A 16,741-nucleotide genomic window follows, 5' to 3' on the forward strand; every position below is an offset into this window, starting at 1 on the left:
AGGGGCAGTGTGGAGTGCCAGAGGCTGCTCATGGAGGGCATGAAGTACCACCTGTTGCCCCAGCGCCGGCCCCTGCTGCAGAGCCCCCGCACGCGGCCCCGCAAGGCCACCGTGGGGGCCCTGTTCGCCGTGGGGGGCATGGACGCCACCAAAGGTAGCACAGAGTTCATGTTTAATTACCGAGGCGAGCCAGTGTAATAATCGAAACTGCGGTCTGTAAATAATTAAAGGATTTCGAAAAAATATATAATACGTTAAAATAAAAACTTTTTTAGCCAAACATTTTTAACCATTGAGAGGAAGTTGGAGACATCAGGCAGAGAAAGTGAGGTTTTTAAGTTGTATCCAACCGAAAGATATCCCCTGGGTCTGATGTTTTTGTTTATTTGATTCATTTGATTTATTGATTTATTGATTGGTTAGGGTAAGGGTTAGAAAAAAATGCTCCCACAATGTTTGCCATTCAACGGTCTGTATTTGTTAATATTGCTGTCTATATTACATAAGGCTGTAGTTACGATATTTTAAGTATTGTGGATTGTTTTCAGGTGGTGATGTCAAAAAAAAAGAAGAGTGTGACCGTTTGGGAGTCCAACGAAATACTGATGAGAAGATGTCTACCCTACACAATGTTAAACCATTTATGTAAAGCGACAGCAGACTGATGACTCATTAGTATGATAATGAGTACTGGCTGTACTCATTAGTATGCGTCCGTATCCTCCTAAGGACATGGTTCCCTGCTGTTAATGGTCCCACTCCCAATACGTGTCATGCTGGCTCATTTGCATAAGGCTTTTATTTATTTCCATTTTATTTTTATACTGCAAACATATTTCAAGAGGTTAAGACAAGGTTGCAGATCGTTCACACGCATTCACATGCATCACAGAAAATGACCATCATCACGCAAAGATTTTCCCGGGCAATACATTTTCCCGTCTCTTTCGGCACGCATGAACGCATCGCCGAGCCGTCGCTGGCGTAGCGCCGTCCAGAGAAAGCTGCTGAGTCGTACCGTATGTGCTGATCTGCCACACGGCTTGTTCTCCATGATGATCCATCATCGCCCCAGAGGGACCTCATCGCCCGGAGTTGAACCACCAAACGATTCCTTCGGTGGCGCTGACCCCCGTGGCGTGTGCGTTCTGTGTCCAGGGGCCACCAGCATCGAGCAGTACTGCCTGAGGCGAGACACCTGGAGCCAGGTGGCCACCATGAGCGGCCGCCGGCTGCAGTTCGGCGTGGCCGTGCTGGACGGACGCCTCCACGTGGTGGGGGGCCGCGACGGGCTGAAGACCCTCAACACGGTGGAGTGCTACAACCCCCACAGCAAGAGCTGGAGCGCCCTGCCCCCCATGTCCACGCACAGACACGGCCTGGGTGAGGGGGGGTTCACGCACTCCTGGATGCACACACGCAATGCAAACACGCACACACCCAGTCACTCCTCGCTCCCTCAATGACAAACATAACGTGTGCACAAACATGCACAAACGAACACACATACACGTGTGTGTGTGTGTGTGTGTGTGTGTGTGTGTGTGTGTGTGTGTGTGTGTGTGTGTGTGTGTGTGTGTGTGTGTGTGTGTGTGTGTGTGTGTGTGTGTGTGTGAGTGTGTGTGTTTGGGCAGGACAGGCCTGTGTGGGGCAGTTCATCAACACATCTGGTGCTGCAGATGTTCATTTGATGAATGCCTTCGGTTCAGAGGATCGCCATCCAGTATCCTAACAAGCCATGATTAATATCATGGCTTGGCTGGGATATTATGGTCACTACTCCTCCTCCTATACCTCCTCCCCCTCCTCCCCCTACTCCTCCTCCTCCAGCGCCTATAGCTCCTCCCCAACTCCTCCTCCACCTCCCCCACCTCCTCCACCTCCCCGTCCTCCTCCACTACCTCCTCCCCCTCCTCCACCTCCCCCTCCTCCTCCTCCACCTCCTCCTCCTCCACCTCCTCCACCTCCCCCACCTCCTCCTCCACCTCCCCGTCCTCCACCTCCTCCACCTCCCCCACCTCCTCCACCTCCCCCTCCTCCTCCACCACCTCCCCCTCCTCCACCTCCTCCACCTCCCCCACCTCCTCCACCTCCCCCTCCTCCTCCTCCACCTCCCCCTCCTCCTCCACTACCTCCCCCTCCTCCTCCTCCACCTCCCCGTCCTCCTCCACTACCTCCTCCCCCACCTCCTCCACTTCCTCCTCCACCTCCACCTCCTCCTCCTCCACCTCCTCCACCTCCACCTCCCCCTCCTCCTCCACCTCCTCCTCCTCCTCCTCCTCCTCCACTACCTCCCCCTCCTCTCTCCTCCTCCTCCTCCTCCTCCACCTCCCCATCGGTCTCCTCCTCTCTCCTTCTCCTCCACCTCCTCCACCTCCCCATCCTCCTCCAACTCCCCCTCCTCCTCCACTACCTCCCCGTCCTCCTCCTCTTCCTATTCAGTCTCTTTCTATGGTTCACACACAGGCCTTTGAAAGTACAGCACTGGTCAGTGTGATCAAATCTGGGTAATTGTCTCTCCTGGCTTCACTAAAACATCCATACCAATATCATTTATCAAGGTTCCAATTCTGCTAAAGAGTGTTTAACTTGAGCCATTGTTTACAAATGTAAACAATGACAATATAGTACTTTATCTTATGGAATCAATGTGTTTAGGTCGGTTCGGATTTTATGGACAACATAGCAGTGAAAATCCAGACAATTAATTATCCAAATGTCTCATCAAAAGGACCACAGTGCTAAATATCTATTGTTTACATTCGTGGCAGGCGCATTCATGCGAAATGCTCGAAGGCAGAATCGACACAACATATTGATCTGACAAATGTAGCTATGGCTTAGTTCAATCAGGCAGACGACGTTCCCCTTCTGTTCATCTTCGATCTATGTTGGGCTCTAGATTGCAACGCTGTCATCGCAGGCCCCTCCCCTTCATCTCTCAACCAATCAGGATCAAATATGCATTGACCAAAGTACAATTGCACGGCAACGCACAAGTTCATAAACAACTCTAATTCATGCTTGTCGTTGGTCTTTTGTTCCAATGAGACTCGTTGTAACTCACCTCCATCCTTTCCCCCTCCGGGATTAAGCTCCACCTGTCTAAGGATAAATAGATTACCGCCTCCAGGGCTGAGGCCCTCCTCCCTATCCTAGTCACACCACCAGCAGCGTCTAGACACCATCAAGGGGGGATCATATCCCGGCATACCTCATGGTCCCCATGAAGAATCATTTGATGGTGTCTCATCGCCAAAAGTCAATAAATGTTGTGGTTCATTTTAAATACTAGTCGCTTCTGATTGAAATTATATCAGAGGGTTTGATGAAGAGAGACTGTTCTGAGGGTTTGGTGAAGAGAGACCATTCTGCGGGTTGGTGAAGAGAGACTGTTCTGAGGGTTTGCTGAAGAGAGACCGTTCTGAGGGTTTGGTGAAGAGAGACTGTTCTGAGGGTTTGGTAAAGAGAGACTGTTCTGAGGGTTTGGTGAAGAGAGACCGTTCTGAGGATTTGGTGAAGAGAGACTGTTCTGAGGGTTTGGTAAAGAGAGACTGTTCTGAGGGTTTGGTAAAGAGAGACTGTTCTGAGGGTTTGGTGAAGAGAGACTGTTCTGAGGGTTTGGTGAAGAGAGACCGTCCTGAGGGTTTGATCTCCCGGACTGGTGTTGTCCCTGCAGCGCCAAATACCTCCGGGCATGCAGTGGTCTGACACGTGTTCTCTGTTCACAGGCGTAGCCGTCCTGGAGGGGCCCATGTACGCGGTCGGGGGGCATGACGGCTGGAGCTACCTCAGCACGGTGGAGAGGTAAGGGGCGAGGGTCCATATCTGGAAGCACGGCAAACAGCAGGAGAGCCTAGCTGGACCTCACTGTTGATGGGAGGGATAGAGTGAGACCTGGATAGTGGTCAGCTGTAATGTGTGGGACCAATGGAGCGTTGCTTGATTTATAATCAAAAAGGCTGAAAATATATAGAATATGTAATAATATATATATTTTAGGACTTTGTACTTCTTAAAATAAGAATATGTATCTTTAGTTATCCTCATTTGTTCATTTAATGCTTTTTTTTTTGCTTTTTCTTTATTTTTACATTTAATAGTTTTTTTCTTTTAATTGTTGGTCATTTAATTTAATCTGTTATATTTTAGAGACACAATATACCAGAATTCTCAATTTCTATTATAAAACGGATAGTTGTGGTCCTCAATTCTGATAGGCCTTTTAAAGTAATTGAAATACTGTAAAAAAATGATGGCGATGTCAAGATAAATGTTAACCATCACCAATCTTTAAAGCCTTATTAGACTGTTTCTAAGCTGTGTTGCTTAGCAACCGTTTTTCTGTCCTGAGGAACTATACTGTTTGTCGGAAGAATGATGCAATAAATGGTCCCATTTTATGTTGCTATGTATGGGCTCATTTTGGAAGTCTTACAAGGTAGTCTATAGTAACCGTTTTGGCTAGCGTTTTATATCAGCCCTGCCTGGCACCGTGCCTCACGACGCCCCCTAGCTGTTCCTAAATCACATCAGCCAGGGTTCTGGGTTAAGGTCTCCACCTTCCCACGCAGTCTGTCTTGTGTGTTTGGCGGGCTAAAGGCGTTCATAAATCACGTTTTTCATTTCCTGTGTGGACCAGGTGGGACCCGCAGGCACGCTTGTGGAGCTTTATCTCCAGCATGTCCACACCCAGGAGCACCGTGGGCGTGGCGGTGCTCAACGGGAAGTGAGTTAACGCACACACACACACGCACGCACGCACGCACGCACGCACGCACGCACGCACGCACGCACGCACGCACGCACGCACGCACGCACGCACGCACGCACGCACGCACGCACGCACGCACGCACGCACGCACGCACGCACGCACGCACGCACGCACGCACGCACACACACACACACACACACACACACACACACACACACACACACACACACACACACACACACACACACACTTATATGTGTGTATTCTGTGAATTCAAATGTACAGCGTTCCGCCAGAGAGGCTTGCGAAACAAACCAGTCTAGAGTTCTAAGAAATTATCTCAAGACCACAGAAGCACATCAATGGCGCCCTAATGGCACTATTCTATACAGTACAGTCAGTTTGCGAATTACCCGTCAATATTCGGGGGGGTCCCCATCCCCCGATTGTTGCGCAATACCGATCTAAATTACCTCAATATGCAGTAGGCCTATAACATTACAATATTTCATGGATGCAAGCAATCAGTCTATAGCCTACATGACAACACACACACGCACACAACAATTGTTGATAATCCGTTATGCTATAGTAGCCTATTCGTAAAGCAACACTTTAGCCAATGCAGCCTCCTAGGTCAGTACTGACATAGGATGGATGCACGATTGGATGCACGATGTTTTATAACAAGGAGAGGCAAAGTTGTGCATTACAATGCAAAAACAACAATAATTGGCACCAATATGGCGCACTTAGAAGAGCAATCAACAACTGAATAAATGCCAGGTATAGCCTATCGGAGAATGGCACGCAATCAGTGCACTTGCGAATGAAAGCCTGCAGTATGACCGATCGTGTGACATTATTTAACCATCCATCTACAGCAAATACGGTCAGACAGATACATCATTGAACACATACACAAAGCACATTCGTCCAACCACGGCGGATGCTGACAACATTTTACACAACAAGCCAAACATCGTCACGGCAGGTGCGCTCTCTCTCTCTCGCGCGCTCTCTCTCTCTCACTCTCGCACGCACGTAAACAATTAGGCCTACTCCAACTTGAAAGGCTAGGCTGCTTCACTAAGACCACAACCAACCACAACTCCTTCATAACCATGCAGTATGCCGAAGCCGGAAAGGACATGCACGCACACAGTCGCACACACTCATCTTATGCACGGTGCACCCTATGTCCAGGGGTGGACTGGCCATCTGGAATACCGGGCATCGTCCCGGTGGGCCGTTGAATTCCCTCCAATTGGGCCGGCCAATGGGCTACAGAGGGCTAGCAGTGTGTTGCCAGCATCGATACGTATTATTGGTCTATGTTTGTCATTGTCAATCAATCATGGGCTGACAGGCTCAGAGAGCCCTGACAGTGTTGTCAATCACAAAACAAACCAGGGTGGGCGGGACCTCATGGCATGGGCTGGAGTCGCGGGAGTCGGGACGGAGCTGAAAACGGCTGCTTTCACACCGCCCGGCAACCGCCCTTATAACCGCCTCGCTGCCGGAGGGTTCACACTACATATACTTGTCAGTACACAGATACTGAGTACAAGTTCTGTTTGCTGTTTCTTGCAGGTCATGAATTTGGTGAAGAGTGTAGCTGTCTGGCTGTGGAAGAGGAAGTAGGGCAATATATATATTGACCTAAATATAACCATAAATAGAGAATTGAATCTTTTTTTTATCTATAGCTGTGTGAAAAAGTCTAAGACATGAATCACAGGTCTGAATAGATATGCATTCTCATATACGTGTATGTGCACATGAATACATACATGTGCACATACACTTATATGAGAAAAAAAAAAATGTAATTCTCTATTTATGTTTTCATAATGACTGAGTCACCGTTAAAACAAATGAGTTTCAGCTTTAATGCTGCTACTTTCTATAATATGTTTTTTATTTAGATTATTTGTCAGGATATTTTGTTATTATTGTCCGAGTCTGGTTTTAACTAATGCTGGGCTTACACCAAGAGATTTTCACAGTCACAGACTAAAAACTGCAAGAGAGAATTTAGCGTTGGATCAAGTGTGATATCTAACAAGGGTTTTGTAGATATGTAGATATGGGGGGTGGAGATGCAGCGACCATGAGAGGTCTGTTAACTTCCTGTTCAGGTTTTACACCTTTCTTGTCAGCAACAGCAACAACTGCTATTTACAGTGCTGTACTATTATTCGGATATATGTACTCGATTAAATTGTTTTAATCAAGTACATACAGGGTTCTTCCCGTTCGCCTCGTCCCACCCCTAGTGCTGATAATGTAGTGGGCTGGTCTGGACAGAAAATGTCAGGGCTGAATTTTTGTCCCAGTCCACCCCTGCCTATGTCCCAGTTCTATCATGACAATTCAGTCACTGCAAAGATTTAAAAGATAGCCTCTTACCTTAAGTTAGAATAGACCCAAAGTATGTGAGTGAATCACTCTGGTTTAGCTTTCGCTTGCTAGCCGTTTTTAGTATGACTTTTCAACATTACGTCTTTCTTCTGTTTGGCGAACATGGCTAATTTGCTAACCCTAACCCTATATTTGTGAATAAATGTTTTGAATTCTGAATACTGGACAGGGTGAACTTAAAAACATTTGAGTGACCATTAGTAACAATAAAATATATAGGCTATATATTTTTATTTTTGACAAATTTTTATACCCCCCTCAAATGTTGCTTTTGAGGCTTTCAGGGGGTCTCATTGGTAAATCGGGGGGGTAGAGCCCGGTAGAGAATGATGTTGATTGTGTCGATTGGGCTGATGGATTAGTCCACTGTGAACTCTGACAAAGGGGGAGCTCTTCAGCACAGCTCATCAGACATTGTAGCATCACTTACACCAACAAAGTCTTCTCGATTTGAGCATTGAGCGATTCTTTCATTCACAAAGCACATATTTCATGTCGAAAGAGCATTCATTTCAGGTTTATCATTTTCAGAAATTTAACGTTGCAGTTCTTGCAGAAAAATATTTGAATACGACCAAAACAACAACATTAAGGCTATCCTTGGAAGGTGGTCAACATTCTAAAGACAGCAGCTTGGCCCAACCCCACCCAGGGTCAGACTAATCTGCCTCAAGCCATCGAACATTGATCACTCTGCTGGAGCCTTGGAAAAGCTTCTCTTCCTGAGGCGAGCAGATATATCTATAGATCAAGATATATATACATATATATGAACCTGCTACGTGGGAGAGGTCAGAGAACAGTGTCAGTGGCTCCTGCAGTACTGAATACGGAGGGGGAATACGAATGAGGTGGAGCGAGGTCTGAAGCCAGTATATTCTTTACATTTTGTAGCTGTGCATGTAGTCCTTTCCCTGCCTTTGCTTGCCCCGAGCAGCTGGATGTGTGGATGCAAACGGAATGGGAAAGAGGGGGATGTATTTTCAATCAGTGTCAGGACTAATTAGCTAATCTAGAGGCAATCACAAACTAAAACACACACACATCCACACACGCAGGCACGCACACACACACGCACGCACACATGCACATGGACGCACACACCAAACATACACCCAGAAACACACACACACACACACACACACACACACACACACGCACACACACATGAACACATGAACATGTGCCTGACATGAACACATATAATGGAGAACAATGAACGATGGCTGCAGTCAGTACCAAGCTTGTGTCGTGACCAGTGGCGGCTGCTGGTCTTTTAAAGAGGGGAAGCTAATTTTTGGCCTACATCAAAATAGTTGTCAATTTATTTATACCTCAATTCGGCCCTCCGTTCCATTTCAAGAAAATGGTCTGTGACCCTAATGGAAGCAATTTCGCCAAGCAAATACCAAGAAATGTGTTGCAGTTTGTCATGAGACTTCACTTGCAAAATCCGCGATGGGACTGTCACTGAACTCAGATAGTGAAGTGACTGTGTATATCTCAAAATAGCTGTCAATCAAAAAGTGATTCAGACTTTCGACTGATCCTCCAATCATAACGCGGAAGCCCAGCGTCCAGGCTAGCCCAGGCCAGCCCACTGCTCCATCCACCCCCAGAGACGCTGAGCGTCCGGGGGCGGGACAAATCTGGGCATTTATCCAATGACCGTCGAGTTTCGAGGCAATGAAAAAAACTGTTCCATGCAGTCTCATTGAAGTGAATGGACGCTCGGCTTCTACGGTCTAATGCATTGACATTACGGGAATGTATGAGAAGTTAACAAAATCGAGTCAGTCTTGGATAAGATTCTTATCGAACTTGTCTTCGACATGAACGTATTTTAACGAATTTGTAGTCAATGAAATGTTAACACAACAATACATATTTGACAATTTAATGTTCGAAATTTTAGGGGAAGCTGAGCTTCCCTTGCAGTCTTAGAGAAATCGCCACTGGTCGTGACCTATCCCGGCTCCCAGGATTCCATGATATTCAACAGAGGAGATCTGAGCATTATAATATTGTGTCCTTTATTAGCATCGGCAGCAACGACAGAGAAGGTCTTTAGCGATGGTAATTAATATAGCAACCATGCGCTAAACATGCCAAGTAGTACTGTGTGTGTGTGTGTGTGTGTGTGTGTGTGTGTGTGTGTGTGTGTGTGTGTGTGTGTGTGTGTGTGTGTGTGTGTGTATTGCCTGATGAAACTTATTACTCGGTTGAACGGTTTTCTCGTCCTTCTTAGACACACACACACAAGCAAGCACACACACAAACACACACACACACACACACACGCACGCACACGCACGCACACACACACACACACACACACACACACACACACACACACACGGAATACATCTTTATGGCCTCATGCCGTCGCCCACAGTTATTCACAGACACTGACTGGTTTGGGTTTGATATCCCAAAAGTGCTGCTTGATTTATTTTGCTCCCCTCACTCGCTCCTCCGCTGCTGAAATTGGCTCATGCACACGCGTGCGCACAGACAGACACACCCACACCAACACACAAGTCCACACACACACACACACACTTGGCTCAACAGTCCCAGCTGTTTCACTGTCACTAAATTGAAAAGGGGTTTCCAGAACCTGTGCAATATTACCTTTACCTATATCGGTCTCTGTCTCCATCTCTGTTTCTCCGTCTCTCAACCTCTCTATCTGTCTCTCTATTTATACTATACATGTCTCTCTCTCTCTCTCCCTCTCTATCACTCTATCTATTATATCTATCCTTTGCTCTCCCCCTCTCTCTATCTCACTCTGTTTTTACTGAATCTGTCTCTCATGTATACTATCTCTCCTAGTATCTCTCTCTATATGTATCCTTAATGTATCTCTGTCTCTGTGTCAGGTTGTATGCGGTGGGAGGGCGAGACGGTTCATCCTGCCTGCGCTCCGTCGAGTGCTTTGACCCCCACACCAACAGGTCAGACATGACATCACCTGCTGTAACAGTGTAACCCTGCTCCAGGCCCACATTCCCGTATGTGGCGTGTGTGTTTTATGAGTCTATTTCTTATTTCCTGATTTAAAGAAATGGACGAAACAGCTACGAGGTCTCCATGTCCGTAAATGGCGGACTATGTCATCCAAATGGTTCTAGCTAGCTGCAGGATAGCGTAGTTGCTATCATTACCAGCCATTAGGCTAGTTGTGCAGCCACAGGGAAAAAGACTCATGCCTGACTCAGAAGCATAAAGTCTGTATCGTCTTCACTGCTAGAAACAAGGGTTGGTACACGGATAATCAATGAGGTGATCAGGCAAAGAATCCGGCACGGAGAAGAAAATGGTGTAGTCGGGGAAAAAGGAGCCAGAATCAATGAACCAGGAACAGTAATAATCTGGAGGGAAGGGCTGGGAAGCTTGATGCCGGGAACAAAGGCGGACTGGCGCGAGGGAAACACGCTGGCTAAATGCACGAGGAGGGGAGCGAAAGCGAGGTACAGGTGAACTCACCAAGGGGAGGGAGGACAGTCACAGAGGTGGGAAACACAAGGGGGGAGCAAAGTGAGGAGATAGAGGTGGGAATTAGACAAAGGAAAAAGGACAACGATGAGGAAATGACTGAAACAATAAACACATGACTCAATGAGCAGAGCGAGGCGTGACAGTAGTGGTACGGGCGACTCCCAGGCCAAAGGTTCTCGCACTGCCTACCGTTTCGCTTCCTTGAACAAGCTGGCTGCCCCTACTCGCTCCTTTATGACATCTGGATTCACTATTAGTCACTTTGGACCAAATGATCCACTAATGACCGAGCCGGAATATCAGGAGGACATCACTGTTTCTATTGGCCTTTTCATAAGGGAGGGCTGAGGTAAGCAAAATGTCTATGTTTTGTCTTTTAGTTGACTGACGATATAAACGATTGATCCTTGCTTGTTATTTCCTGGTTGGCTGCAGGTGGAGCGGGTGTTCTCCAATGGCTAAGCGGCGTGGTGGAGTGGGCGTGGCCACTTGGAATGGCTTCCTGTACGCCATCGGAGGCCACGATGCCCCGGCCTCCTCCCTCTCCTCTCGGCTTAGTGACTGTGTGGAGAGGTGTGTTTGTGTGTGTTTGTGTGTGTGTGATGCGAGGGCATTTGTGTGTGTGTGTGTGTGTGTGTGTGTGTGTGTGTGTGTGTGTGTGTGTGTGTGTGTGTGTGTGTGTGTGTGTGTGTGTGTGTGTGTGTGTGTGTGTGTGTGTGTGTGTGTGCAAGTAACATTCTTCCAATAATCACTTTTTACAAAAGTTGTGTGTATGTTTGTGCGTGTGCGTTTGTGCGGGTCTTTGCAGGTACGACCCCCAGACGGACGCCTGGACGACTGTGGCGCCCATGAGCATCAGCCGGGACGCGGTGGGGGTGTGTCTCCTTGGCGACCGTCTCTATGCAGTGGGCGGTTACGATGGGCAGGTGTACCTCAACACTGTGGAGTCTTATGACCCTCAGACTAATGAGTGGACCCAGGTACACACACACACACACGCACGCACACTTGCACACAAACACACACATAAGCACACTTACCAACACATGCACACAACACAAGCACGCACACAAACACACAGGGGCACTGCAAGTGCCTATACAAACAAAGAAATGAACACGCACTTAAAATACACAAGAAACAAAGTCAATCCAGAGTCAGTCCAATATATCAGGTGTGTTTGACATACATTTGATCAAATGCAATGAAAACCAGCTCAAACGGCCACTCTGCAGTTTACTAGAACCAAGTGACACGCAGTAACAATGTGGCACAAATAAAAATGTCACTCTTAGAGGGAGCATGCGCCAACACACAAACAAACGTTAAAGAAACACAATGTGACCTTCCTCCTGGAACGGCAAATGTTGTTGTACTGTTATGTAAATGTGTGTTTTGTTTCATGCTAATATTGTCCTTGCTGCTGCATTGAATACTGCATCCAGATGGGGAAATGGGTTTGTGTGTGTTTGTTCAGAGATGGGGCTCTCACTGGCTTCCTATTGATGTCTGGGCTCTTCCGGTTGCCTCGAAAGTTTTCTTCGCAAAGTCACTAGTGCCTTTCGTCATGGAAACTATTTGAGATTCTGGGAGTTTGAGTCTTAGCTTGTTAGAATGTGACCTCGTTTAAACTTCTAAGGGGATAGCTTTCGGAGTGGGATTAGTCTCAGCAATAACATTCCTCCAAAATAATCAGATTTGGCTTATCAAAGACGGATAGCCGCCAAAACCTACAGCCGATGATGAAAGCCAGGATGGTAGTGCTTGTATTGTTTGATTTATAATTAATGATGCTGGCTGGATGCTCTGTAGATAAAGTGCTATAAATGAACTCGACCCTGAGAAAACAACAGAACATGGATTGATGCGGAGGGGCAAGAAATGAGAAAGTGAAGAAGCATAGCAGGCATGTCCGATTCCCCGCGTAACCACAAGAGACAAACAATAATAATAATAATAAATGCTGAGTCTCACAAACACACACACTAGCGCACATACACACACACCCACACCCACACCAACACACACACACACCTGAGATTCTGCTGATACTGCTCACGTGGTTACACTTCCCTGCTCCTGCAAGCTTCAGCACTGATCTGTAAATCCTGACTCACACAGAAACATAGCAGGAAGCTTTAAGGTTTGGGGCGGACAGAAAGGTACTGACAGCTAGAAAATATAGTATATTTCTAATTAGAATAAGCGATGCGGTTCCAAAAATAAATGTTTGGAATTGCCTCCAGCTATTACCGAGGAGTATATCAAGGTGACAAGCATTGTTTTATCATCTTGTTTATGGACATGGTAAAGTGAAACGGTGCGTAGAATGTATCTTGCTCCTTTAGCGGTAGGGAGATGTATTTCTAATTTTAGGGAGGGATGAAATACTTATTTTAATCAGACATGAAGTATATTGTATTTGAGGAAGGGCCTTTACCCTCAAAAGCTAGAGATTAATCATCTAGCTTTTGAGGGTTCCAACTACTGTATATAGAGGACATGATTTCATCAAGCAGAATTTGATAGACAACCTTCTGTCACAGTTTGCTTACTTTTTAAAGCAATGTTACAATTTGTTGGAAAGCAGTTCCATGTTCCTTTGAAGTTGAATTTGGATACAAAATAAGTAAAAGAAAGAGTGCATATATGTATTATGAATTAATATGCACCATGCAGTAATGCAGTTTTATGCTGCCTTACACGCTGGGGGTGTCAGTGACCGTCCTTGTGTCGTCACACGGACATATGCAAATGTAGGACAGCCTTAAACTAACAGTAGCCAACTGTCAGAGAGATGGCACAGTTTTAGTATTCATACTACAGTTTTCGAAAGAGCCTAGCCTCATTTATGATGCAACACTGTATTATTGTTAAACGTTTCTGGGTGACCGAATAGGCAAGTAATGTTAATTTAACAGAATATTAGACGATAACACCAAAACATCGGTCATGTCTGTCAATGTTTCGGTGTCGGCGGATCTTATTGAACAGAGATGATCTTTAAGGATTTCTGCAGGCAGGTAGAAACCCAGAAAACACACCCTGTCAACCTGTGTTTGTCCTCTAGGTGGCGCCTCTGTGTCTGGGCCGGGCCGGTGCGTGCGTGGTGGCCGTCAAGCTGTAATGAGGACACCAATACTGACATGAAGTATAACGTCATGTCTGCAGGGCATTGGGGAGGGGGGGGGGGGGGAAGACCTCAGTAACCCCTCTTGTCACTGGTGACATGATCTCCATGGATACGGTATTTCTTGCTGATGGGATGACGAAGAAGTGGAAGGATGCCATTGCCTGAGGGGACATCGGAAAGAAGATGCAGAAAATGACAGCGAGAGAGAGAGAGAGAGAGAGAGAGAGAGAGAGAGAGAGAGAGAGAGAGAGAGAGAGAGATCAACTTAAACGTTTTATTCAGATTTAATACCTAGGGGATAGCGTTAATATCACTGGAGGTTGATGAGTTTTATGGCTGTGTGTACGAAAGGAGGTGAAAGCTGTCTTCCGTGTATGTGAACAAAATAACTGCTGTCTCACGGATTCTGACCTTTTCCTTTTTATTCGCATACAAGGTGAGCATGCACACTTCAATTTAAACAAATACACAAACTGCCAAACACACTCACACACACAGACATCCAGGGGGATGCATAATTTTACCTGACAGGGAAGTGAGAGAGCGAGGCAGACGGGGAGAGAGAGGGAGAAAACGACAGTGCCGCTGAGATATCTCATCATGTCAGGTCTCGTAGCTTTCCTCAGCAATTTCAGGGATCCTGTTTTGATGCTATTTCCACATTGTTCTTTTTTCATATTGCCACCGTTCGCTCGCTGTTCGTCTCTCTGTCTCTCTCCTTCTCTCGCTCTCTACCCTTTCTTCCCAGCCTCCTCTCCTGTTCTCTGATGAGGAAACTGGGTTTGACATAATCAGCACAAGTGTGCAAACAGATTTGCCGTGACGCAGTGTGGGCTCCTGTAAGTTGTCTTCGCCGTTCAGAAGTACTTCCATGATCTTATCTTTATATGGTTGGATTGTTTTTGATTAATCTACAGTACAGGCTGCAGCAGCAGCTTCATCCAACCTTATTTAGTGTTGTTCATTAGAATCACCCAGCCAGGCTGTGTCCTCCTGGGTGACACAATACAACCATTGGAAAACCCATTCCAACCCCCCCCCCCCTCCCACATTCAACCCCTTCCAGGTAGGTCAAAGGTCAACGATCGGTTGGACTTTTCTATGCTATCGTGTGTTTGTGTGTGTGTGTGTGTGTGTGTGTGTGTGTGTGTGTGTGTCTGCGTGCGTGCGTGTGTCTGTGTGCGTGTGAGAGAGAGAGAGAGTGTGTTAATGTGCATGTGTGAGTGTGCGTGCACTGGGGCCATGTGTTCAGTGTCCAGGGACTGCAGGCAGGGTATTTTTATCTCAAATGAGAATCTTCCCTCGTTTTCTCTCGACATCTTCAATTCCCCACTGCTTTTCCCTCACGCTTCCCTATCTCATTACTGTTCACGAGCACAACCACCCACCCACACACACACACTCACGCACGCACGCACACACAGATAACACATGTACTCTAACTTTCACTTGCACAAAGTTATCTGGCGTATAGTTGCTCTATGCAGCCAAGCCGTAATGGTTGTAATAATGGAGCAAGGGTCTGACTGCAAAGCTTCAGTGTTTGATGTGGAGATCAAAGACCTGTTCTATGTGAGGGGAAATGTATGTGGAATGCAAACAAATTCAAGGGTGAAAATCAAGCCCTCTGTTAGAGTTAGATGGAAGAAGCTGTGTGTGTGTGTGTGTGTGTGTGTGTGTGTGTGTGTGTGTGTGTGTGTGTGTGTGTGTGTGTGTGTGTGTGTGTGTGTGTGTGTGTGTGTGTGTGTGTTTTGTATGTGTGCCGTTGAAAGTATACACAAAAATCATGAAATCTATCTACACAATCATATATATACACTTGCCCACACTAGGCAAATACAAACACGCATGCACTAATGCACCCATGCACAGACAGAGGCACACAGCTGGATGCCAAAAACTGCCCCAGGAACCTGTGTGACTCAGCAATGGAAAGTAGGCAAGCCCCCCTGCTGTTTGCATCTGTGTTCAGAGAGTTACTTTAGTTTCAGTGAGAGAGAGAGAGAGAGAGAGAGAGAGAGAGAGAGAGAGAGAGAGAGAGAGAGAGAGAGAGAGAGAGAGAGAGAGAGAGAGAGACGTTCCAATTTAAATAATTTATTGACTGTAAAAAGCATGTAAATATATCTAAGAAATGTGTCTGTAATCTGTACGTATCATGCTGGACATTATACAGTTACTGCTAGGTATATTGCAAGTTTATTTTTTATGTTGTATCACAGAAGACCCTCATAGGTTGGAATTATTATCCCTCATCTTTATTGTACCCTCACTCTGCATGTCACACGTGTCTCCCCCCCCCCCCCAACATCGGACATGAGGTATATTCAACTGTAAACCTGTCTTTTTTTTTTTACATTAAAGCCAAACAATGAATTTGTCATTATTCCTTCCTTTCTTTCTGTAAATGATAACAATTCAAGGCTGTTTAAATAGCCAACGTATGATTCACTTGTGCATCATAACAGGCATCATTACAGGCATTTTCCATGTCTGAGAATCACATGAAATAATTGTATGTTGACATGTATGTGCATGTTCGGCTCTCTTAGGCTCCACGGCCGTACTCCTTGTATTGGTGGTCGCTCTCTCTCTTATATTTGACGTCACGTGACCTCTGCTATGGATCCATGCAATGCTGCATAAAAGGGTTTTATTCCACATTTATGGAAGCACGGTTATGAATTGATTCTCTCATAACCATAATGGGCCCTCGTTATATACCTGTGTCTTTCCGTTCGGTCAGGAGTCAGGACACACTGCTCGGTGAGCCATCTACAGCCAGGCAGAGCCCCGCTGACTGTCTGGAACAAGTGCCTGAGAAATGTGCAACGTTTGAGATGTTCTCACCCAGCAACGGGTACTTAGGGCCATTGGCCAAGTTTCAACGGGTTATTTACCTCCGGGGGCCGGTGCTAAATGTTTAACCGCGCTGACAAACGACCAGCGCTAGCGATGAGAAATGCCG

At 46.4% G+C, this 16,741-nt stretch overlaps 1 protein-coding gene across 2 annotated transcripts in view; it reads left to right on the plus strand.

Annotated features, from left to right (window-relative positions):
- Window positions 1-14,801, plus strand: part of klhl5 (kelch-like family member 5) — a 34,494-nt gene extending 19,693 nt beyond the window's left edge. The window contains exons 6-13 of one of the 2 annotated variants that reach the window (XM_056585807.1): window positions 1-154; window positions 1,159-1,383; window positions 3,732-3,807; window positions 4,643-4,729; window positions 10,025-10,099; window positions 11,079-11,216; window positions 11,452-11,623; window positions 13,714-14,801. The exon at window positions 1-154 is cut by the window's left edge and continues 33 nt beyond it. In XM_056585807.1, the coding sequence (XP_056441782.1) occupies window positions 1-154; window positions 1,159-1,383; window positions 3,732-3,807; window positions 4,643-4,729; window positions 10,025-10,099; window positions 11,079-11,216; window positions 11,452-11,623; window positions 13,714-13,770 (984 nt within the window). In that variant the 3' untranslated portion in view covers window positions 13,771-14,801. Of the gene's footprint in view, window positions 155-1,158; window positions 1,384-3,731; window positions 3,808-4,642; window positions 4,730-10,024; window positions 10,100-11,078; window positions 11,217-11,451; window positions 13,590-13,713 lie in introns of those variants that run through there. The other variant, XM_056585806.1, reaches the window with a different exon arrangement.
- Window positions 14,802-16,741: the final 1,940 nt, after the last annotated feature.

This window comes from Gadus chalcogrammus, chromosome 3 (genome assembly GCF_026213295.1).
Source record: "Gadus chalcogrammus isolate NIFS_2021 chromosome 3, NIFS_Gcha_1.0, whole genome shotgun sequence".
Taxonomy (NCBI): Eukaryota; Metazoa; Chordata; class Actinopteri; order Gadiformes; family Gadidae; genus Gadus; species Gadus chalcogrammus.